The sequence below is a fragment of the Gallinula chloropus genome (genome assembly GCF_964237585.1).
Source record: "Gallinula chloropus genome assembly, chromosome: 4".
In the NCBI taxonomy this organism is placed as follows: domain Eukaryota; kingdom Metazoa; phylum Chordata; class Aves; order Gruiformes; family Rallidae; genus Gallinula; species Gallinula chloropus.
In genome coordinates this window covers 59,662,824-59,687,684 of record NC_140088.1, presented here as the reverse complement: position 1 = coordinate 59,687,684, position 24,861 = coordinate 59,662,824, and the positions used below count along the sequence as shown (strand labels likewise).

General features: G+C 40.2%; 1 protein-coding gene across 8 annotated transcripts in view; it reads left to right on the top strand.

Annotated features, from left to right (window-relative positions):
- The window catches only part of TENM3 (teneurin transmembrane protein 3), a gene marked incomplete at its 5' end in the record, with an annotated part of 318,571 nt that overhangs the window by 241,099 nt on the left and 52,611 nt on the right, over nt 1-24,861 (top strand). For 6 of the 8 annotated variants that reach the window (XM_084263689.1, XM_084263690.1, XM_084263686.1 and 3 more), the window contains 4 exons: nt 12,966-13,112; nt 22,307-22,523; nt 23,560-23,679; nt 24,080-24,341. In XM_084263689.1, the coding sequence (XP_084119815.1) occupies nt 12,966-13,112; nt 22,307-22,523; nt 23,560-23,679; nt 24,080-24,341 (746 nt within the window). Of the gene's footprint in view, nt 1-10,393; nt 10,421-12,965; nt 13,113-22,306; nt 22,524-23,559; nt 23,680-24,079; nt 24,342-24,861 lie in introns of all 8 variants that reach the window. The other 2 variants (XM_084263687.1, XM_084263683.1) reach the window with 1 other exon arrangement.

Sequence of the window (24,861 nt, the reverse complement as noted above, 5' to 3'; positions counted from 1 at the left end):
AAATCTATCTCCCTAATTAAAACAAGGTAGTCTTTAGTTTTATTTCCCTCTAATATCTTTCAAAGTCTAGATTGCTTCTTGAATTATGCTAATTTTTATGTATATATTGAAACAGGCATTTGGCCAAAGGAAATTCTAATTGATCTAAACTTCCAGAGATCATGTTGGTTTGTTTTTTTGTTTGGGGTGTGTTGTTTTTTTTCTTGGGGGAGGGGGTGGTATTTCAGTACTTCAGGACATTGAGAAAGAAAATCATAGGTGATTGCAAAAGTTTCTACTTTTGTTCAGAAAATATGTAGACATCTGCTTACCTGGGTTAAGCATCAGCATCTCCTTAGGGCTGAGGATTGCAAGACCGGAATTGGAAAATAATGTACATATATTTTGTAAACTTTTGATTTGTGAGAGAGAACAGAATGCACTAAATAAAGCAGGGTTGGTGGGGTTTTTTTCTTTTTTTTTAAAGCAGCGTGTATAGTATTGTGGGCAAGATTGTTTTGTCTAATGCAGTAAATCTGATGTGTGTTGCTGATAGCCACTTTTCCATTATTCATCTCTGGCACAGGAAAGCAATACCACACCTGATGCGGGCCACACTCGTGAGCCATCGCCTTTGCTCCGAGCACATACATCCAGAGATGTTCAGTAGATAACAAGAGTTGCTCAGTGTTGTCATGAAATTAATCTAGTAAGAATTAACAAAACTCAAGGCTTAGTGCAATTGTTTAGTGTCTCTCAGGTTTGAACTAAACACTGGCAATGCATGTTTCAAATACTGACCATTTGAAGGCATCTCAGTTGTTTACTGTCTTTTCCCTCCTGAGAAGTGTAATGTTTTACCATTTCGTGTATCCACATGAGAACAGGTTAAATCAACAGTTTATGGCAAAGCTATAGGAAATCGCCTGTCAGTTGTTTATTTGGTCTGGGAGTGACACTCATGGGTCTGAGGTAAACATCCATATATTGTTTTGTGATGCTCAGCCTGCATTTCAGTGTGATAGAGGACCGCACATGCACAGCTGGGGCCCAGGTGATAGCCTGGATGAAAATTTGCTCTGTAATTAAGTTTTTGTAACACAGTTGTGCTAAAATATGTTTTTGTTTCCTTTCTGTCCTGGCTTGCAATGAGTTCAGTGACCCTCTCCTATCTGAGGAGCTGTTTTGTGAAATTGGAACAGATACTATTTCAGAAAGTCTATTATTTTTTGTGATATAACTGGTGTGTCCATGAGTAAATTAAGTAACTGTCATAGGAAGCCTATAAATATGAATACTTTTCCAGCTGCTTTTCCATTAAATTCTGTTAGCTGAATGAAATTAGTAAATAATTATGTTGGTGGGGAATCTGCTATATCCATGTGCTGTGTAACATCTCAGTTTTACAATGCAGCTTAATTTTTTCTATAGACCAAATTAGTTTTAGAGTAATTTAAATTGCAAATTGGCCAATTTGCATTAAAACTATGCCTTCTTGTTCAGATTTGTCAACACCTCTTTTTTAAAGTCTTTAACATTAAGCATGGGTGGGTAAGACCATCTGTTTATGGAGCTTGCCTGCAGCTCCATTACTTAACACATGAGACAGGTTACAGCTGTTTAATTGTTACCGCGTTGAACGATTATCTTTCAGTCCAAAATTAATATTTATATATGTATGCATGGAAAGCATGTCGTTAAACATAAGTGATCTAAATGTGGATTAATGTCATTAACCAGCCATATTAATCCCTCAGGACAGCTAAAGTTAGCATCGTGGCTCTTTCATGCTACTTTGAGGGCAGCACAAAACTACTTTACCTGGTACACAGCTGAAATTCAAATCCCTTGGCGATCTGCTGCGGACATGTGCAGCTCGTGTGTGTTTGTGTACCAGTGAGAACTGGGATTTAATCGGGTTATATTCTAGGAATTCCCCCTAAAATTTAGTTGAGGAAAAAATAACAAGGGACAGGCAAGTATTTATTTTAACCTTTTTCTTTTCGTGAAATGCCATTAAAATGACATAAAAATGAATTTTAAAAATTCTTCAGCAGGATTTCTAGTTTCAGCTAAAAAAAACCCAAGAAAATAATCTGGTTTGGATTCTCAGAAAATCATCTGGTGTTTAGAGTCTCAGAATTAAAAAAAAAAAACCCAACCACATAAAACCCCAAAACATCTAGAGCACACTTCTGTAAGTGCTTTTCCATTAGTGCAGACTCTCTCCTGGTTAACAGATTGAAATGGTTATCTGACTAGGGAAAAAACGAAGGCCTTTGTGAGATGGTTTTCTGTGTGACCATGAGCCTCATAAGCTCAAGAGCCCTGCTAGTGTTGAGGAATGCTAAGAAGTACTCTCCTCCCCAAAGTTACAGGGCCTACACCTGCTCTCTTCAACACGTGTTTAGCTCAGGGCTCTGTATATTACCTACTTCAAATATGACTGCAGGGAGATGGCACTTTATCTCTTTATAAGATCACAGAGCAAGTCGAGACAAATGTGATCCTCCTGTTAATTAAAGGAAGTGCTTACAGTAAACTTGGTATGGCTGTATATCATTAAACTATGTTCTTGCAGTATGGGCTTGACAGTCAGTCATGGACAAATTTGAGGGCTTGATTGATCTCTGCATTTGCAGGTTAGGGGGAGAGCACCATGAATAACTGGTATTATGATGACTTCTCGCATTTTATTACTGATGCTATGTTGCCAAGCATGGTTTACTTTTCTCCAAAGGTTAAATTACTGAGAATATTCACATTTTGTAGTGTTTTAATGTGTCAGGTATTTAATGTACTGTAATGCATTTATGCCAAGGCTTCTTCATAAATTTAAAAATTTTTCTGAAGATTTAGAATTTTGATCAGAAAGAAAGTTTTGTCCTTCAAGTTAGAATAATTACTACTGTGTTAATATATTCTGTAATTATCAAAATACCTAAATTTATGTTTTTCCTTAATTTTGAGTTTGTGGATTTATACCTCAGTACAAGCTTCATTTTGAAAGTAAGGTTGTATCTGAATGAAGGTATGTCCTTTGACATTCAGCCTATTATTGGATAAAATTAACCAAAGAATCAAAACCAATTACATCAAATATCAATTAGCTGACCACAACATTGTGAGTGAAATCCTACTTTCAAAACACCTGACTACACTGGAGCTGGGATTTCATCACAGCATTTATACCCTTAGTGAAAAAACTTCATGGAAAAGAGAAGATTGCTTTCTTGGCACCCAGAGGACAGATAACCACAGTTTAACAAGATTTCATGAAATTTAGTACAAATATGTTTCTGAACTCTCCCATGTCTGAAGAGCCTGTTATTAATTTGCCTGGCCAAGCTTTGAATATGCAAAATAGTTGTATATTTGATAACTATAAAAATATGTAGTTTCCAGGTGAATTTAAGATGGTGCATGTGTATCTGAAGCTGTGAAAAAAAGTGAGTTATTGGTCAGGCCTCAACACATTTCAAGACCAAGTATCTCAAATACAAATTATTTGTTAGCATACTTAAAATTGCTAATTGGTTGATTTGCATTTAAATGAAGACCACATGTGAAGTTCAAGTTAGGCACATTTTCAGAAAACAGCAGAATCCTCTGAGATAGGAAGAATTTCAATGCATGTTGCAAAGCTCACTTGAGCCAAAGTGGACACAAGTAAGTGCTTTTGTATATTGTATGGATGCATGCTGGTCAGACACGTCCTGAAAGTACTTCCAGTCAGGAGGAAGGATGGAAACAAGAATGCTTCCATTCCCATTCCATCCTCTAATAATGTTTTGAAGCCAAATTTATCTTTTGTGCGGTTCTTAATGTGTCGGGACTTACCTGCAGCTGAGGTGGTAGGTCTTGGTGAGTTTGTTAGACGTCTTAAATCAGTACTTTTTCAGACTTTTACAGCGTGCACATGTTGGAGCAGTTTTAAATCCTTAGTGGCATATACCCTTTCTTCTAAATCCTCTTCCAGCTAAATACATGTTCAACAGGAAACAATCCTGTTCATGAACACATCAGCAGTCCCAAATTTCCTAGTCTACTATATCCTGAAAAGCAGCTGACCCTTTTATTCTAAGATAGGTGTGGCTTTCCATTAATAATGGTGAGAAATTTCACTTTCTAGTAAAACATTGGGATGGACACCAGGACAAAAAATCTAAAGGATAGTGGGCTTATGTGCCTTTGTACATAAAGTCCATAAATGCTTGCTGCAAAGCATGGTTGCAGTTTTGGCAAGGGATAAATGGTAGTGAATTCAGGTCCCTTTGCAGTAATGTATGGAGCAAATACCTCTGCTGCAGGTCTGCAGGGATGTTGTAGAAAAGTGCAGAAATGATGTAGGAGGTGTGGTTTCAGGGCAAGCATTCTGTTTTGGCCTATGTGGGGAGGAAAACAAAGAAAATTTCCTGCAACTATTATTCCATCCATGTGTTCTCCTTTACAAGAAGGGCAAGATAGGAATTTAGGAGTAAAAAAGTATCAAAAGGGAAAACTGTAATCCTGCTTTATTGGCAGTGATGGTCTGAACATATGGTATGTCTATGGCAAGGTTCTTAAAAACTCAGAGAAAAGATGCCGACCATGAGCTGCTTACAGTGGAAGAGCATGTGCTTTCAGTACTCTTCAGTGATGAATAGAGAGAATTACATTTGCAAATTATACCGAAGCCTGCTGCCCCCAAGCACTTTGGAAGACAGGACAAGAATTTAAAATTACTTTAACAAATTGCACAGGCTATGCAGAAAAATAAGGTGCAATTCAACAAACGCTGAGTTCTGTGCTTAAGTGAGAATAATCAGCTGTCCAAATTCAAGTTAGGAAGCAGGTTGCCAGACAGAAGAGACTCAGGAAAGGCTATAGCGGGTGATGAATTTGACATGAGTGAACCGCTCCAAAGACAGAGTAGAACAGGGGCTTTAAAATTGTATGAATTCTGGACTCGTGTAAATTTTCTGGTAGAAGTATGGAACTCCTTGGAAATTGCATATGGATGCCTGGCTTTCTTTAGTCACTCTTTGAGAGTAAAAGCAGTTGCCTAAAAGAATCAATGCGCTGTTCTCCAAGTCTGGTGTGGGGAGGATAAGAAATACTGGGTTTAAATATCACAAAGGATATTTGGGGTGTTATGTACAAAAGATGCTTTTATTGTCAGGATAGCTGAACTTTGGCTGGGTGGAAATGAGAGGAATTTAAGAGTGGTCTGGTAGCCAGGTCAGGAGACTTAAACCACCATGGACTGAATCTTGAATAGTTTAGAGGGGTCTGTCCAGAGCTGTCAACTCTGGGTTTTGTACCAGTTCCTACAAAGCAAGCACAAAACCCTGCTGACAGAAACTACATTCTCCCTAAAGCTTTCAGTGAAACTCTGTTTCTCTTCTGTTGGCAAGCATCTGTGAAACCACTGATCACGTGTGTACCTCATCCCCTGCTACTGCTTGTCTGTGCACAGAGTAAGAAGTAATGTTCATGACACTTCGTTAGCGCAAATGGCAGACGTGTAGGTGGTTCATCAAGCTTCCCTGTTGCTCACCATGAAAAAGATGTCACAGAATGGAATCTCTTCTCCCCCTTCCTTTTTTCAGTTTTCTTTATGTGCATAGGAGTTGAGAACTCTCAAATGCAGGAAAAACATGTTAAAAGAACCTGAGTAAAGTTGTGGAATCAAGAACACAAAGTTAGGAAGCCACAAGACAACCCTGTTGTGTGTTGTTGTTATATCATGTAACAAAAGAGATATATTCTAGCATATGCATACAGCCTTTAATTGCTTTTCCCTGTCCACCTGACAGACCTGATTTAAGAACATTGCAAGGTTGTGAATGGCTGTCTTGTGCAGAAACTCCCCTTGACTTGTGCCAGAGACACACAGGCACACCAGGGATCTCCTGGTTAAGGAAGATTTTGAAGAACTGGATTCCACCCTTGTTTCTATCACGTATTTTCTGTTAGTGACTCACAAAGGCAAACTATAAAAGAGTGTCCTCTGACCATTCTCTATTTTCATACACAATTGTGTGTGAAATGCGGAAGTGCTGGTTTGTCTGTGAAATCCTGTATCAGTATAAGTATTCTGAAAAATCACATCATAGATGTTTGCAACCAAATGGGTGGAGATTTTTTTACTTTAATCTTCCCATGCCTTTAGTTACCCCCCTTGTAAAATGAGGTAAGAACACGTTCTTTGCTCACACAAGTAGTGTGAAGATACTGCATTAAATAATTCTTATTTTAGGAGGAAGATGATAGAAAAGTCTCTAAGAAAATGTATTTTCTTGGTTAGGGATAGCATGGTGTGCCTGCTACTAGGGCATAAGATGTTGTTTGTGAGAGGATGAGCTCTGAATGAGGAGTCAGTTCTGTATGTTGATAAAGGAGGAAGGGTGTAAGAGTTGCACAGGTAGCCATAAACCCTGCATTCCCTAAATGTTACATGTATGACTTAGCCACTCTCACAATATTCCTGGGGGGGGGGGGGGGAGGTTGTCCTGTGGATCCTAAAAAAGGTTTTATACCAATATTAAAAATTACTGAAAATGCTTCAGATACTAAATCTTTCTAAATACAGTGAAATAGGCAATTGTTTAGAAAGCGTAAGGTAAACAGTATAATACCAACATACCATAGTTGGTTTGCTGTCAGTTTTTCTACGGGGAAATTAAGATGGGGTTTTGCCAGGGTGTCTGCTTATGTGGCATTAGTGCAGAGTTCCACAGAAGCACAACTGGTGCCAGATACCTTGTTCACACCTGCCAGTAGCTTTGTGTCTGGGAGCCTGGTGTTTGTGCTAGCTGCAGAGGGGTGCACAGCCGCTGCCCGGTGAATGGGGATGGCCGTACTGAACTAGGGGCAATGAGGAGAGGAAGCAAAGCTGAGCTTGCTAGGAGAGGAGCAGGAGAGCGTTCTTCATTGTTGCTGCTGCAGGAAATTCTCTCCATCATCTTTTTTCTTTTTTTTTCCCCACCCCTCTTTGTCTCTCTTATCTCTTTCAAATCTCTTCTTTCTTTTCATTTGGGTTTTTTTTAGAGGGAGAGGCTGTAATGTAGTAAGGAAGGAGAGAGCTGATAGTGGAAAGGAGGCAGGGTTCACTCTTTCAAGGTGGAGGAAGAAAAAAACTTAAAAATAATTGCTAATTTAGGCAGAACTTGGTCGACATAGCTGTGGTCACATTCTTCTGTGGTTTTGCTTTGAGTCTGGTGGTGCTGTGAAGTCAAATTCTGATCTTATGGCCAAATAATTTATTACTCCAGTGGAGCTGTTGTGAGTCGACACTGCAATGGGACCGTAAGTTCCCTGCAGAATTTACATAGCGTGTTGTAGCCTAGCATACAGGTTACAAAGACTGTGACGGGTGAAGATGTCTGGTGGAAGATTATAATGTAAACTAATAGAAAGGTATATTTGCTACAGCATTTAGAAGCATGTCACTGTTATAATCCTTTATGACAGAATAATCAGAATAAAGCAGTGTTATAAGTACCAATTAAGGAACATCAAATCAATGGGGGTGTGACTCATGCTGATTTAAACATGAGCTGATTGGGATAAATGGGTTTAATATGTACTTTTATTCTGTGGCTAGTCTGTCATACCTGGAGGAAGTAGCATATGAATAATCTAAGAAAGACACTGGCTTACATCTCTGATAGGAGACTAATGGGAGACATTCAATTAAAAAAGAAAAAAAAAAAGTCTGGTTTCTAACTGGTTATAAAATATACCATGTTAAATGTGAATTTGCCTGACTGCTACCACATGTTTGTAAAACACATCTATCTGCCACGTATTTATATAAATATCTACACACACTGATAACACCATTTTATACTCTACATTGTATGGATTTTGAATGCCACTTACATCTTCTTGGATTTATACTGTCCTAGAAAACGTACACATTTTATGTCTTCATTTTCGTTTTTCTTTGTTCTGTTTGGAGCTATATGAAGTCCCTCTACTCCTGGAAATTATAGCAAGATTTTAAATGTCACAGTCTTAAACCCTGCAAGAAAACCCTTTCACAGCCTTAAACCCTGCAAGAAATACCCTGTAGGTATATTGTCTGGTCTATAACTAGAATTTTTAAGGACTTAACATAACCCACATGTGCCAGATGTGGAAATACCTTGTCGAGGAGTACCTGCGGAGATGCTGCGTCCTGCCAAAGTGCTCCAAATCCCACCTAGAAGTCTCTTTGCAGAAGGAAAAAGTCTTGTGTTCTATTCTTCCACACAGAGCTGGGTTCTGTCCTGTTTCGGCTGCAGTGCCACAAAGATAAGGAAGACAGCGAGGACATTTAAACTTCACTGTAAAGTTATACTATTTTTATCACTCATTTTCTGCTTTTTGATTCTTCCAGGATGCTGGAACCAAAATAATTTCTAACATTGCCCTTAAAGTCAGCTGACCATGAGTAAAAGGATGCTGGAAGGTAGAACTTTTTTTCCAAGCATTATAGCTTTATGATCTGGAACTGACCTCTTATAAGACTACAGGATACAAAAAAAAAAAATCTTTAAAAGCATTTTCTTAATCCTTTTTTTTTTTCTTTTTTTATCAAATGCAGATTGAATTTCAGTTATTAAATAGCATGTGGAGGCCTGGGATTGCGGGGACTATTTTCAGTTGCCTAGAAGATTCTTTTATGTTCCATTTTGTTACCTATCCCTACATCTGTAGAGGCATTTAATGTTTCACTGGTGGACAGATAGACAGACCTAATTGCTTCCATTTTATGGAATAAAGCTTGATTTTTTCCTCCACACATACTGTGCCGTGTTCTAAGAGCAGCTGTGTAGAAGCAAGGGGAATTATCTTGGATGCGTAAGAGAAGAATTTGATCCACCCTGAAATGCAGCTGTATCATTTTTCTTTTTGTTTGTGGTTAATGTGAAAAGCTACTTAGTTTGTTGCTGTTATTCTAAATGTCCTGTAATTGATGTTTTCATCTTCTTACTTTGTCTCCCTTTAACCTTACCACTGGGGGGGAGGAGGGGATGGGGAGGAGAGGAACAAAAGAACAAAAACCTGTGCAGTGGACACCTGACACTTTTTTCAACAGAAAGGGACTAGAAAATTTCTGCCTCTTAGTCACAGCAGTGAGTGTGGCTTCTGTGAGAAAACATAATTTACCAGCTCCCTCCTTGGTCTTGGGAAGAGCTTTTTCCCATTCTTCCAAGCTGGAGGAAAGGCCGTGGTTGGAAATGCCTTTCTTACCCATGCGATACACAAAAGTTGAGAGATAACAGCAAGCCACAGAGTACTTGTCAGACAGGGGCCATCATCCTGCAGGGATTTAGAAAAGGACAAATTTTGAAAGTAAGAGAGCCTGTGAGGCTCTGTTGAGAGACCTTGTCCACAGCAAAAGTAGGTGGCGATTGAGTCCAACATTGTTGACTCGATATTGTTGTTGGTTTGTTGTCTCCCCACTGCAATAGTCTGTAGTAACTTGTCACCTTATGTGCAGGTGGCCATGCTTGGTAGCCTGCAATGGAGCTGCCCTGTGGGGTATTGCAGTAAGACATTAACCCTTTTGACACAACTGCAGTTGATACCTGTTGCCTGAAAGTAAGGAGGGAGCATATACCCTCTTTCTGCTGTGTTTCATGTCTTAAAAGTAGGGCCTGATGCTTTAAATCCATCTTGTGCTCTGTCTGTCATTCACTAATCTGCCTTCTCAATTTCTTTGTGAAATTTTAAGTGTCGTAACTTAAGGAAAAAAAGTCTCACTATGCTTGGATATACCATGTTACTTATTTTTATGTAGTAAAGCCCAAGTTTAATTTTCACCTGTTTTCCAAATGAAATGGATCACCATACTGCTAACACCACTATGCCCTCTACCACCTCATATATATGATCTAACTTATTTTACATAAATGGTGTGTGTGCTCAAAGAGTTACTGTGGCTGAATTGGAGCAGAAGAAAATTACTGCTCCTAAAAATCCTGTTAATCCAATCAGAATTAAGATAGTGTGCTCGTTGTGCTGTCAGACTCTTTTGTGGCCTGCAAATCAAAGGTCTTTGCTTTACAGCTCATAAGTTAAGTAATTACCCTTCTGTTGTGTTGAAAATTTAATTTTTTAACTAGCTTTGATTACAGTTTTGTTATATGTAAAATTCAAAGCATGTGAAGAGAAGTTAAAAGAAACCTGTAGTCTCAGAAAGGTAGCATCTCTTTCTTCTGCAAGCCTCCTTTCTAAACTAGTGTCATTGAATCATGACGATGTTTGCTGAAAAGAGAATTTCTTGCATTTTGAGAAGCTTTGAAATACATTCTCATTCTGTGATGTAAGACCTCTCATGTCAGGTGCACCTGCTTGATTTGCATGTGAATTCTGAACAGTTCTTGTTTTATGTGACACTTCTGAAATGTCTGTCTGTTTTTTTTTCTTTCTAATTCTCAAGCTCACTATTTGGATAAGATAGTGAAAGGTACTGTATATCTGCTCTTTGATGACATGCCTATACCTACATGTACTTTTTTTATATGAATATATAGTTACAAACGTATTAGTCTGGGCAAAAGAATCTTCTCCTACATACATTCCATGGATGATAGATTTAACTCATATGACCTTCAACTCATCTCAAATTAAAAATGAAATGTTGCTTATGTTATACAATTACACGTTATCAGTAATTATACATTTATATGCAAACTGTATACATGTGTTAGATTTTGTTCAAACCAAAAACTGAAGATAGTATTCATTTGCTGTTTGTTAGTTTTGTCATGGGACCTCTCCCTCCAAAACTGGAAATCTTTAGGAAAAAAGGCAAAACAAGACCCTTTTCACAGAACAAGTCTCATTAGTTCTAAAGAAATGATTAATTATAGATATGCACATGCTTATGTATAGACAGATCAATAGAATACCCCAGGCTTTTAAGCTTTTGTTTATCTGAATGTAGAAAATCTATAGGAAACTATGATTTGTATTTTGTATGAAGCTAGAAAAAGCCTGTATACTCTATGCAACAATTGCAATTACAATGTTCAAGGATGCAAAAGCCTAACATGAAACAGCAAAGATTCCTTTATCTTCAGTTATGGTGAAAAGTTGATTTAGAAAAATGTTTAAAATATTCCTACCCCTCTTTCCCTGAGTATCTTTCTCTATTCCTTATTTGTGTTTTTTTTTTCATTAGAATATGGCAATATTCATGGCAATATCCAGGCTTTCACACAATAAGTCTTGAATGTACCCAGTTGACTCCTAAAACCCTCTGTCAGTATTGCAATTAAATATGTAAGTTGTCCATAAATTAAACAGAAGAAAGATTTAAAAAAAACACCAAAACCTCTCAGTACATCAACAAACATTTTTCACAGCTACAGTCTGAGTAAGAGCAGCAAGACTAATCTTGGCCAGATATGATGGCACAGGATCTATAACTACAGCATCTCACTGTCCTTCCTCACAAGAGGTTTTCCTGATTCACTGTCTTTTAAGAGTAATTTGACAAGAGTTAAACATCTTTTATAACTTTTTTTTTTTCTGGGGATATTTGTAATTTGGAGCTATGTGGTTGAAAGGAGTCAGTCAATTCAAAAATCCTTAGAAGAAAAAATAGACTATTACTTCTGAGAGACTGTTCTAAGCTCAACTAAGCTTAACCAAAATGGGTCAGTAGATTAGTTCGTTAAGACAGTAGTTCTACAAAGCAAAGAAGTGTTTAATTACTTAGGGGGTTTGGATAAAAGTTAACCAAAAACTGTTGTGTCCAAAAATACCTGATTTGTAGCCACCTTCTCATGAGAGACTTAGTACCATATCTGTACTTGCTTTTGTCAGTGTCTTATCATAGTCATAGGTAAGGAGCACCAAAAATCTACATATTTATAGTGTTGTCATCCTCATACAGATCATGTTGGCTGCATGCCAGATTTCATCACTAGGAAGTGACAGCTACTGTATTTTTTAAATGCAATGTTAGACTGAAAACAATTATCGATTTTGGATATATTAAATTATTTTAATTGTTTCCCAAATTTTCCCTCCTTGGCCATAAAAGCAGACAAGATAGGATATAAAGGTAACAGCACAAAAGCCTTAGGGAGATTGTCACAAAAAATCACTCTCTGCTATCTGTCTTGAAGCACGTCACTACCGTGTTTTTGTTCAGTCTATCAATGTTTTATTGTGGTCCTTATGGTATTTCATTTTGTCCGTCCTAAGTAATCAAATACGCACAGCTATTACATTGAGTTGGAAATCCTGTCGGTCCTGTCCCATCCGTATGCAGCCTGAATCCTAATGTTTGTTAGAATAGATGCTAAGCTGCTTCACTATTTCCTGGGCTTTGCTTATTCTGTGAAAAGGAATGTATTTTCGGCATAAAGTATAGTCATTAAAACTGGCCTATACTTTGTGCGACTATTTAACGCACTGTAATTTCACATGAATATACGGCAACTCTGAGACCAGATAAAGTTAACGTTCTCTTCTATTACGTGCCTAAAATCACACGTATTTTCCTACTTAAGAATTTGGAGGGATTTGATCACAGTTAACAGGGAGCTTAAACGTTTGTGCCAGTAAGTAACCAATACTGCATAGAGCAAATAAGGATCTATCCTACAAGCACAGAAAAATGTATCATTTTACACGGCTGTGTTTGCACTATGCGCTCGTCTCTTGCTACCTTGCAAAAACGAAAGCAAAATAAAAACGAAATTAAAAAAACAACTTAATTTTGTCTGGCCTGCAGGTATTTAGAGGATTGGTGCATTTATTTCCTGCCTGTACAGGTAAGTGGTGTCTCAAGTGTCGGGCCAATCAAAGATGCCACTTTGTTAAGAATTAAGTTCCCCAGGTAGTGTTGCTGTTCCACTCCATGTGCAATTACAGTATCTGTGCTGTTCTTAAGGCCTGTTCCCAGTAAGTGTCCCTTGTTTGTACTTTTTTTTTTCTTTTTAGACAGAATTGCAATATTTAAATCCCTTGTGATTTTTCTTCTTTGTCTGTTTCAACAGAGGGCTGCCCTGGTTTGTGCAACAGCAATGGGAGGTGCACGCTGGACCAAAATGGCTGGCACTGCGTCTGCCAGCCAGGGTGGAGGGGAGCAGGCTGTGACGTAGCCATGGAAACTCTCTGCACTGATAGTAAGGACAACGAAGGAGGTAAGCTATACCAAATGGATCCTTAACACTGGGGAGAACGTGTTGAGGAACGGAGATTTTACGGTCAGATGATTAAATATTGCCAAGAGAACCGTACACACATTGTACTAGCTCTTGTGCCTGTAAGAATACGCTGCTGTATTCAGCGCTTTTATGTGGCGTATCAACAAAGCCTTACGAGATGCTTAGGACAAGTGAGATATGTACTTAGAAAGTGATGGGTGTCACCTAAGTTTCCCTGAAATGTTCTCTTATGCTGGAATAAAACACAGTCTCAACTCAGGGAACTGTAGCAGAGGATAAAAAGAAGGAAGCATTTTAAATTATCGGTGACCTCACAAGGATATTATCACAAGAGAAAAGGCCAGAGAGAGAGCCGAAGAGAGAGTTTATGTTTTGACCTTTGGTACTATTGTTGGAAACAATTGGCTGCCCAGTCTACAGAGATCTTATCCTTCTATAGCCTGTGAATACTCAGATAACTGACAGGATGCTCCCAGAAGTCTTTTTTTTTTTTTTTTTGGCTTGCTTTTCCACAGTCTGTCATTGAGGTGACAGGTAACAATCTGCAGCAAGATGTGGGCAGGACTGTTGACTTAAGGAATCAATCTGCAATCGTGGTTGTGGGGTAAGGAAGCTACCTAGGAGGGGCTGTGATTTTGGCATGAGTCCAGAATCACACCAAAAAACCCCATAAAACCAAGTTTAAATGTGTTTGCAGTAAAATATTAGATCAGGATAATGCTATTATTGTCCGTCTGCCTTCGCCTTCTCTCATCAACTCTTTTTGTTTAACACCTTCAAAATCAGAGCAGTGATAAGAAACTCCATTAGGGCCTCTGGTTGACGGTGAAGTGATCTGTGCTTTCGTTTTCCTGCTTTGGACTGCGTGTGCCTTTGCCTTGCTGGTTGGCTGTTTGCTGTCATATCCCAACTGCAGTTGGGATCTTGGACATCACAAGCTATAAATAACGGCAGCATTTACTTCCCAAGGAAAATAAGTAGCGCAGTTAAGACAACGCTGCTGTTTATTCCTTTACACGTCATTTGATTTGTCATCCTTTTCCGTTACATGCCATGTACTTTGAGTCAGTTCTGCACATGTAGGGGCCTACAGAATCTGACGCGCTCTGGTAGACACAATCTGGGCTCGTGTGGAGGTGAAGGGAGGAAGGGGGTGAGAGGAACAGTTAGCCACAGCATGTAGGTGCTGTTTGGGGGATTAAGTTCAGCTGAGCTGAGGCATTAAGAACATAGGGAGGAAAGAGAAACCTGCAAGTGGGAAAAGAGACGGAGGAGGACAAACTAGGTTAGAGTATAAACAGCTTGGAGGGGAAAAGCAGATTGTGCAGGGAAAAAAGTTGAAAGCACAGTGATAGACTAAAAAAGATTCAGTAAATGTTAAAGATGATAGAAGGACATGACATCAGGGAAGTCAAGAGCCGATAACAGAGCAGTGGGAGGAAGAGTAGCAAGGGGAACAGGAATGCACATAAGCAGAACAAGAGATGAAAATATGCTCCTTCATACTAAAACCAATACTAGCTGTGAAAAAAATGGGAAAAGGAACAAGGAATTGGAGCAGCAGGATCTAACAGAATGACTTCAAAAAGGAACAATATTGAAAAAAAATGTCTAATGGTATTATTTTGTTGGGATTTTTTCTTTTCTTTTTTTTTCATTGTTCCCTTAACAGACATGCAGCTATGCACAAAGTAGGGATTAGGCAAACAGTTGTTTTGCCATGACTGACCTACATAATGCCATTTGTCACTGGTGTTTCTCTTTCAGTGGACCTTACTTTAATTGAAGGACATAAATACAGAGCACAGCAGCATCTGTCTTTGAATAGTGGCTGAAGAAAAGGGTTAAAATATGACAAACTAAATGAAAAACTGAAAGCATACCAAACAAAACTGGGAGAAAAACCCTGTCTTTGCCAGAAACCCACCTGGGAAGTAAAGCAGTGTTTCTCCCTGTGGTGGTTTGGCCCTGGATGGAGGCCAGATGCCCAGAGTCACTCTGTCACTCCCCATTGGATCTGGACAGGGGAGAAAATATCTACTGAGAAGCTTAGGAGTCAAGATAAGGACAGGGAGAGATCTCTGCAATCAGTGTCATGGGCAAAACAGACTCAACACAGAATAAAGGAAAGAAAACTTATTTATTGCACTACAAACACAGTGAAACCAGAGTTGGATAATGAGAAGTGTGACCAGATCTTAGAGCATCTCCCCCCATGTGGAGGTTTAGCCCTGGCTGGAGGCCAGACGCCCACTAAAGTCAGTCTATTACTCCCCTTCTTAGTTGGACTGGGGAGAAAATATATATTAAGAGGCTCAGGAGTCAAAATAAGGACAGAGAGAGATCATTCTGTCATCAATGATGTAGGCAAAACAGACTCAACACAGTGAAGAAGAGAGAAGCTACCTAATTTATTACACTACACTACAAAGAACAGTGAAAACCAGAGTTGGGAGCACGACCAGATCTTAAAACACTTTCCTCCCACCACTCCCCCCCCTTAGCAGACTTTAGTCAGGATTTTGCTCCCTTCTTCCCCCCCATTCGCAGTACAGGGGGGGAAGGGACTGGGGAAAATGGGATTCTCAGTAGCACCTTCTCCCCACCCCTCCATTCTAAGCCATGATTTTGCTCCCTTCTTCCCCCCAATCACAGCACAGAGGGGCATCTCTGTCTCTGATTCTCGTCATGGCTGCAAGTGCTGGCAGGGGCTTATCCCAACGTAGGGTCACAGCATCTCCTCTATGTCTCCACCTGCTCCATCCAGCGTGGAGCCCCTCCATGCGCTGCAGGTGGGGTCTCGGCCTTTTCCATGGGTTTCTCCATAGGCTGCAGGGGCATCTTTCTCTCCGGCACCTGGGTCGCCTCCTCCCCTGCTCTGTTCTGGCCTTGGTGTCTGTACAGCTCGTTACATCTTCTCGCTCCCTTCTCCGGTGGCAAAATGCAGCTGCTTCTGGGTTGTTTTCTCCTGTATGTGATTCTCAGAGGTGCCATGACTATCTCTCGGGCCACGACTTTGGCCTTGAATTGCTTGTTGTTCATAGTTTAGGCTGGCAGAAAACTCTAACTGCTGCTTAAAGAAACCATCTCAGCAGCACAGCCTCACAAAACTGCAACACCCCACCTCTCCCTTCTTAGCAGATTTCACTTTAGTCATGATTTCCCTCCCTTCTTCCCCCAGCCTCTTGCCTTGTGGCATGGGGAGGGACAGGGAGTGGGGGTTTCAGTCAGTTCCTCATGAGTTGTTTTCCTTCTTAGGCAGGGGGGCATTCTTCACACCCTTCCTATGCTCCAGCATGGGGTCTCACCCATGGGAGACAGTCCTCGATGAACTTCTCCAACCTGAGTCTTTTCCCACGGGGCTTCAGCTCTTCAGCAACTGGCCTGGTGTCAGTCACTTCTATGGGGTGCAGCCATAAATCATAGAATGTCTCAGTCTCTCAGACCCAGACTGCTCCAGCCTGGTCCTCCACGGGGTCCCAAGCCTACTTCCCACTAGCAAACCTGCTCCAGCACAGGTCTCTTTCACTCATCTCCATGCCTCTCTTTCTGTGGGCTGCAAGTGCTGGCAGAGGCTTTCTCCAAAGCGGGTCACAGCATCTCCTCTATGTCTCCACCTGCTCCCGTGTGGAGCCCCTCTACAGGCTGCAGGTGGGGTCTTGTCCTTTTCCATGGTCTGTGGGGGGACACCTGCTTAACCATGAGTTTCTCCACGGGCTGCAGGGGCATCTTTCTCTCTGGCACCTGGGGTGCCTCCTCCCCCTCTTCACCGGCCTTGGTGTCCGCACAGCTCCTTAAATCTTCTCACTCCCTACTCCCTTCCCCACTCCCTTCTCTGGTGGGAAAATGCAGCTGCTAGTGGGTTTTTTCTTCTTAAATGTGATTCCCAGAGATGCTGTGACCGTCGCTGATTGACTCTGGCCTTGAGCTGGCTGGTATTTACTTTCTTGCAGAAGCCCCCCCTGCAGCCTCCCCTTCTCCACCAGAACCCAGCCACGCAAAACTACAATGCTTCCCTTTCCAAGAGTAAATGCAATCAGCCCACCAGTCTCTGGAGCAATCCACTCAAATTCCAGACAGCTACAGGGAATGACACAAGGATGCCTCTGCTGTATTGGCGTATTGAGGGAGATTAGGTTATCTGAGCACTTACGCTGAATTTATACTGATGACTGCAGGTATTGTGATTAACATCACACTAGGCTCAGTGGCTATATAATTAAAATTATCTTGTTTGTTAGCTAATTGATATGCTGTGGTTAATGTTTATGTTTCACCCCATACTCGATAAAATATATTCCATGTATTAATATAAGTGTAATTCATTAATACCAGTGTCTGCTGTTCCTTTGATTCTGGGACTGATTCTTCAAATTCTGTGAGCATGAGCATCCCATCCCAAGGACCTCAATGGGAATGTTTTCCATAGGAAATCCTAATGACATCAAGGCATACTTGATCATTTTCCCATCTTGATACTGGTAACATCTGATGGGATTTATTACTCATCTTTCTTTTAATACAGATTTCTGAGAGACTTGCAGATAATTTCCTTTCTCTTTAGGAATCACTCCTTTTCCATGTGTTGGCTTTGGATAATAAAATGCAGAGTTTTCTTTACATTTTGGCAGCCCACAAGGAATGTGGGTGCAACAAGGAGACTGTAGGCTGAATGAAACTCCTAATGACTTTATGGAGAGAGGGGAAGTCAGAGTTGTCTGTGGGTGGAACAAGCGTAACTTCTTGACTTGGGAAAAAAAAAATCTGTCACTTATACTTTAACAAAGCAAGCCATGTTTTGTCATCACTGTAGGAAAACTAAGCTGTTTACTCTTTAGTTTGGGTAGGTCTTTATTGAACTGATTCCTTTGTTAAGTTTGCTTTTTATTAGCATCTATCCAATTATTAAGAGTAGTTACAGGTTTCCACCAGCAGGATTTAAGGGATTATTAATATTCTTTTGTTACTAAAATGGAAATAAATACTGTAATAAAGCAAAGCATACTTAGCTCTAGTATATTTTTGTAATTACCTGCACAGGCTAGGATAGCCTGCCCCTGATAAGCACTGTCACAGGGCAGTGCAAATTTAGCCCAAAGATTACCTAAACCAGGGCCTCTTCTCTGATAGTGGCTAAAACCAAAAGCTTAGCAAAAGAATGTAAAGGGACAAATTTGGACTTTGCTTTAGTATGCTAGCAGGCTGCTAATTAAAGGAAGAGATTCCTGCTAGGGAATGGTTTGAATGTCAGAACTACTAAGTACAAAGATAACCTAAGCTCAAGAAATTTCAGGAAATCTGTACTTGAATTAGGACTGATGCAGTGGCATGTATGTGTTCTCTGGTTTGTGCTCCAGCGCTTCCCATTGCTCTTCGGCTTTCTGTTTGCTTCTGTGGTTGCTGGGGAGTCCACAGTGACTCCCAAGATTTCCTTCTGGAGTGACAGCTCATTTAAACCCCAACACTTTATGTTTTAGGCTTTTTCACTCCAGCAGGAGTGTTGAATTTGCATACGCTGTTGGTGTGCTTACAGAGATACTGCAGTAGTAACACTGAACAAGGTCCTTGTGCACTGCTCGGGAATAAATCAAGGGCTGTTTCTGGTTTTGTGGCTTTTCCAACCAGCTGCTCCTCCAGGCAGTCATTTTTGATGTCTATAATTGAGTCCGTTCATTATAGCCTGTTGTAAAATTGAGCTATGTGAGGGTAACTGAGATCAGTTTTCTGTCTTTTCCAGCCTCTTATCTTAGTATGCCACAGTTACCAAAACTATCCTAGTAGGATAGCCAGCATCATAGCTCCAAAACTGTAATCCTCCTGTGTAGGCACTGAATTTCACTTCGTGAAGATATAAATATAGAAACAACTTACATACTAAGAATGCATTTTATGTAGGTCCTTGATCACAGTCTCCCCTTGACACTGGCAGAACTTGTGCACAGGGCTTACTTTGTTGCCTTGGTTTTTTTCCCTTCTACCTGTTTTATGCATACCCTTTAAATTCCATTCAAAAGCAAAACCACCCACCACTAGATCTTATTTTTTAGACATCCATAAGTGTGTGAACCTTCTGTCTCGGCTCCTTGCATTTCATGTTTTGGGGGTTTTATTACTCTCTCCAAATAACCCATCTTGTCACCAGACCATGCTCCACTGCAGTTCTTAACATTGGTCAAAACTTTCACAGCTAGACTTTAGCCTTTGAGGAGGAAAACAATAATGTAGCCATTATGTCTTCTGTATATTGAAGAAACAAGAAAATACAAAACAGCCTTGTGAGTCCAATAGTGATTGTCCAGGTGGACATAGGAGCTTCCATTTTCTTTATAATTTCACTATCATATGAGAGTGATATAACTGATAAGCCAGGGTTGAGCTCTAAGTCTCATATTTTTCAGGCTAAGCAAAGTTCATCAATAATTTTCAGAAAGGAAATTCTACTCTGCTTCACACAGTGCAATAGAGTACTCAACTTAGTGGTACTCGATGGCTCTAGCCACACAAGTACAGGGAAAGAATGAAAAATGTTTTCTTAAGTTATAAGGAGCCAGATTCATAACCATCCGTCACTCGCCTGGGCAAGTTGCTGATAAACTCCGCAGAAAAATAACAAACAGTGTATCCCTGTATCTTGGCTGGTGAAAATGAGATTCTTTCTCTGATTGATGTTAGCGGAGAGGCTTGTAAAAATGCATTTCCAGCTGATTAGTTCAGAAGGTGTCAATCTCATGCAGTTTTATGACCTGCAGACTATACTCCAGATGTGCATTTGCTTTTTATAAGCTAACAAAGATGAATGATGAAATTTGAGCAATTCTTTGGCAACTGCACCAGATATTGCCTGGGAGACTGTAGAGATATGAAACCCCAAAACTATGCTTTTAACCATCAGTACCCCCAGCTTTGACACTGATCCAGTCTTCCAGAGTTAAAACCAGCAAGGGAGGTCAGTGCTCCAGCTAGGAAAGGCTTTTTATATTGCACAAGAATGAGACTAGGTAATCTCCAGAGTTGCAGGCTATTTGAGGTTGGAAAGGCTTCTGGAAATCACCTAGTCCCAACTCCCTCCACAAAGCTGGGTCAAGTAGAGCAGGTTGCTCAGGGCTGTGTTCAGCTGGGTTTTGAATTATCTCTGAGGATCATGACTCCACAGCTTCCCCTGGCAGCCCACTGCAGTGTCTGGCCACTTTTGCAGTAAAAAAAGAATTTTTTGATGTTTAGACAGAATTTCCTATGTTTCAGTCTGTGCCCATTGTCTCTTGTCCTTTCACTGGGCACCACTGAAAGGTGATCGTTTATTACCCTCCATTAGGTATCTGTACACATTGATGAGATTCCCCCATGAGCCTTCTCTTCTCCATGCTAAATAGTGTCATCTCTCTCAGCCTTTCTTGATAGAAGAGATGTGTCAAACCCTTAACCATTTTTCATGACTTTTCACTAGACTCTCTCCAGTATGTCTATGTCTTAATTGAACTGGGGGCACCCAGACTGGACCCAACTTTCCAAGTGTGGCCCCCCCCAGTGCTGAGTGGAGGGGACAGATCACCTCCCTCAGCCAGCTATCAGCACTTCTAGTGCAGCCCAGGATGTCATCTGCTCCTTCACTGCAGCAAGTTCATGTTACTGGCTCATGTTCAATGTGGTGTTCTCCAGGACTCCATGGCCATCTCCACAAAGCTGCCTTGCAGCCAGTTTTCCTCCAGCACATACCAGTTCATGGGGTTGTTCCTCCGCAGGTGCAGGACTTCGCCCTTCTCTTTGTTGAACTGCATGAGGTTCTTATCAGCCCGTTTCTCCAGCCTGCCAAGGTCTGGATATGACACTCTGGCATATCCTCATCCCAGGAAAAAGTCTATGTTCTTTCTTTTCTCTTAAAAAAAGTTTAAACTTTGATATACTTAATGATGACTTTTTCATCCCTTTTATTTTCCCTGAACTGACTTCAATGTCAGCTGAGTTAAATAAGAATTTTAGATGTGCAAAAGAATAGAAATCCCAGTCCTTCACTATTTTGCCAATCCTCTAACTGATCTGCATCACACAGCAATCCTTAGAGGAATACCTTTAGAAGGTCTCTGTTTACTTACACTCTTTCAACATATGATTGAACAAAAACGGGTGATATTTTTCCCTTCAGAAAGAAGTTTTACTCTAAAGCTGGATTATTTTGTGAGAACAGCAGTCATGGGCTTCCTCCAAGTGCTGCATTGGTATATTTTTCAGGTTAGTGTAGCAAGCAAGCTCCCTCTGTAATCTAAATGGAATAATAAAATGTTTGAGCTATTTCAGTCTTGCTGTTCTTTTGGGGAAACAATTATCAGCTATGTGATACCATATTACATTCATCTCAAAATTTTCTGTAGCTGACATTTCCAGGCTCATTTTCCTTATGACTTTACTTACAGCAAATTAGTAGTTATCAATTTGATCTTGATTTTAATCTTTCACCAAATTAGATTTCCAGCAATGTGACAGATCTAATGCTCGTTATATGTGAATATTTCAGCACATAAGCATAAAAGCACCCATGTGTTTAAATCTTGTTTATACTGGCCAGCATTCCTCATCAGTTTATTCAGAATAAAATTTAAATGTTAAATACAGATTTTGTTCCCTCATACATTTTTATGCAAAATAGTGGTGGAAATTGCCTTTGCCACTAGCAACAAAATCTTTCTGCTAAGGTATAAAGGAATCCACCTTGATAAATGTTGTGAAATATTTAAAGCTACTTGTAGCATAGATATGCTGAGAAAAACAGCAGAGTGGGAGTTACTTGTTTCTTTTCTCTAGCAAGCCAAATAACCTCATATAAAAGCTGCTTAGACCCACCTAAAATGTTTAATATTTATAAGTTAACAGTGTATGTGGAGCCTGAGTGCCTTCATTTTCTGGTTTGTTCAACATGTTTTTAGGAAAGTATCAAATAAATGGGTTTAATTTATACACGATGCTGAGCGTATCCAGCTTTGCGTGGATTTCCATGGGAGTTTAGGAACTCAGTGGAAACAAGCTTGCTTTCTTTAATTGGAAGTGAATTCATTAAAATCTTAGCGATTAGTATTCTTTCATACTACATAATTTTTTTAATCTCTGCTGGCTGGCTCATTCACATGTAAAGGGGCAAGAGAAAGAGTTTGCTCACTTGTGTGACTTTCTGTCAACAGATGGGCTAGTTGACTGTATGGATCCTGACTGCTGTCTGCAGAGTTCTTGCCAAAACCAGCCTTATTGTCGTGGACTACCTGATCCCCAAGATATTATCAGCCAAAGCCAACAGTCGCCATCTCAGCAAGCTGCCAAAGCATTTTATGACCGGATCAGTTTTCTCATCGGAGCAGACAGCACTCATGTCATACCTGGGGAAAGCCCTTTTAATAAGAGGTGAGCGTGACTCATCGTTTACTCACGAATATGAAACGGAAGAGCGCCTGAGAATCACGTTTAGGAGAAGATGCGCCGTGACTGCGAATTCCACGGCATATGGACTTGCAGCAGAGAGCCTTTCTCTTAATATGTCAACTGGCTTATTTTGTGTCATCTCCTGCAAAATTCAAACTGCCACTGCCAGTAGGTTACAGAAAGTACTTGCCATGCTTAGTACCTGTATCCTAACAGTGCTCTTCATTAATGATTAAATAAATCTTTATTTAACCAGTTGATTTGGGCTAGCACAGTTGGAAATACATCAAAGCAATGAAAACACTTCAGAAGGAAAAGCAAAGCTGCACCTTTTTAAGCTGATCTCACTAAATAATATAAATTATGAATTAATGTAATAGAACTGTTAAGTGCATGACTGTAATTGCATAAACTATTTGACTGGTGCTCTACGAAGCAGTAATGACCTGAAAATAAACCAGTAACAGGAAGCAGGTGTCTGGGATCTCACTGAGTGAAAGAAGAAGATTTACACTAGAACGGCTGCGTTTGCAGTGATTTAACAGCATTAATGTGTTTGGGCACAGCAATTGATTAAAAGTTGTTGCACAAATGTTCCTTTTAAATTTTGTAAATCGTAGTCCCTGCAGTTTTACAGGTTGCTTTGATACTAATTGAAAAGTATATTGGTCTTTAAGAATCTGCCAGAGGTATGACTTATAGTGGAACATGTAGAGTTTGTAAGTTCTTAAAATTCTTCATGAATTTCCAGCCTTAATAACGCAGTACAAACAAAATGAACCAAAGTAAAACCAACAGTATTGAAACAAAGTTGTTATCTTTAGATTTTGAGGTATTTGTTTATACTGTGTAAATGATGTGAACCTGTAAAAGGGGTCAAAGTCTCAGGAATGTTTTTTTAATGGTAGTTGATACCATGTGGAAATGTGTCTGCATGCTCACTGTGCTAGCTTCTATCCATTCAAAAGAAAGCAAAGAAAAAGCAAATTTCTAATTGGATCCTGCATCTTTTTCACAGTCTTTCATCCGTCATAAGGGGCCAAGTATTAACTGCTGATGGAACTCCACTCATTGGAGTCAACGTCTCCTTTCTACACTATCCAGACTACGGGTATACAATCACTCGCCAAGATGGAATGTAAGTTCCCTTCGAAGCACTTCTAAGTCATAAAGACAGCCAAGGTGTTACTAAAGGGCTGCATGTAAAGATAAGATAATAACAAAATAATGGAAACAAAAGACATTAAGAAAGTGATTGACCAATGCTGTACTTTGTACATACTTCAAACGTAAAACATGCTGATTATATACTTTACAAGTAGAAGGGCTTGCTCAATTTAAACGCAGCATCCCAAACTCTCCATTCTCTTGGTGCAGTTTTATGTAATATAATTTAATTGATTTCTCCACTGCTTCCCGTAGAGCCATTCTGCCTTCAGAGGTGTGCAATGGAATGAAGAACAATCCATGAAATGGAGGCTGTGAGTGGCTTTAGGAATTTGCTGACTAGCTATCCCTCTTGTTGACTTTTTTCCTAGGTTTGACTTAGTAGCAAATGGTGGTGCCTCTCTGACACTGGTGTTTGAGCGATCGCCATTCCTGACACAGTATCACACAGTGTGGATTCCCTGGAATGTCTTTTATGTCATGGATACCCTGGTCATGAAGAAGGAAGAGAATGACATTCCTAGTTGTGATCTAAGCGGATTTGTAAGGCCAAACCCCATTATTGTGTCATCGCCTTTATCCACCTTCTTTAGAATTTCTCCTGAAGACAGTCCTATCATCCCAGAGACACAGGTAAAGTGTGCTTCAAATAAATAGCATTATATCACAGGCTGGTAGTAAGAAACCATAATGAAAACATGGCCTTGAATGCTTCCAGGGATGGGGCTTCCACAACCAGTCTGGACAACTTCTTCCAGCACCTCACCACCCTAACCCTTTCTTCCTAACATCTAATCTAAACCTCTTTCATCTTGAGGCCATTCCCCCTTGTCCTATCACTACACTCCCTAGTGAACAGTCCCTCTCCCGCTTTCCTGTAGGACCCCTTTAAGTATCAGTAAGTCGTAATTAGGTCTCCCCTGAGCCTTCTCCAAGCTGAACAAGCCCAACTCTCACAGCCTGTCTTCATAGGAGAGGTGCTCCAGCCCCCTGATCATCTTCATGGCCCCTCCTCTGGACTCACTCCAACAGCTCTGTCTTTCCTGTACTGAGGACCCCAGAGCTGGATGCAGTACTCCAGGTGGGGTCTCACAAGAGCAGAGCAGAGGGGCAGAATCACCACCCTCAACATGCTGCCCACCCTGTTCTCGAT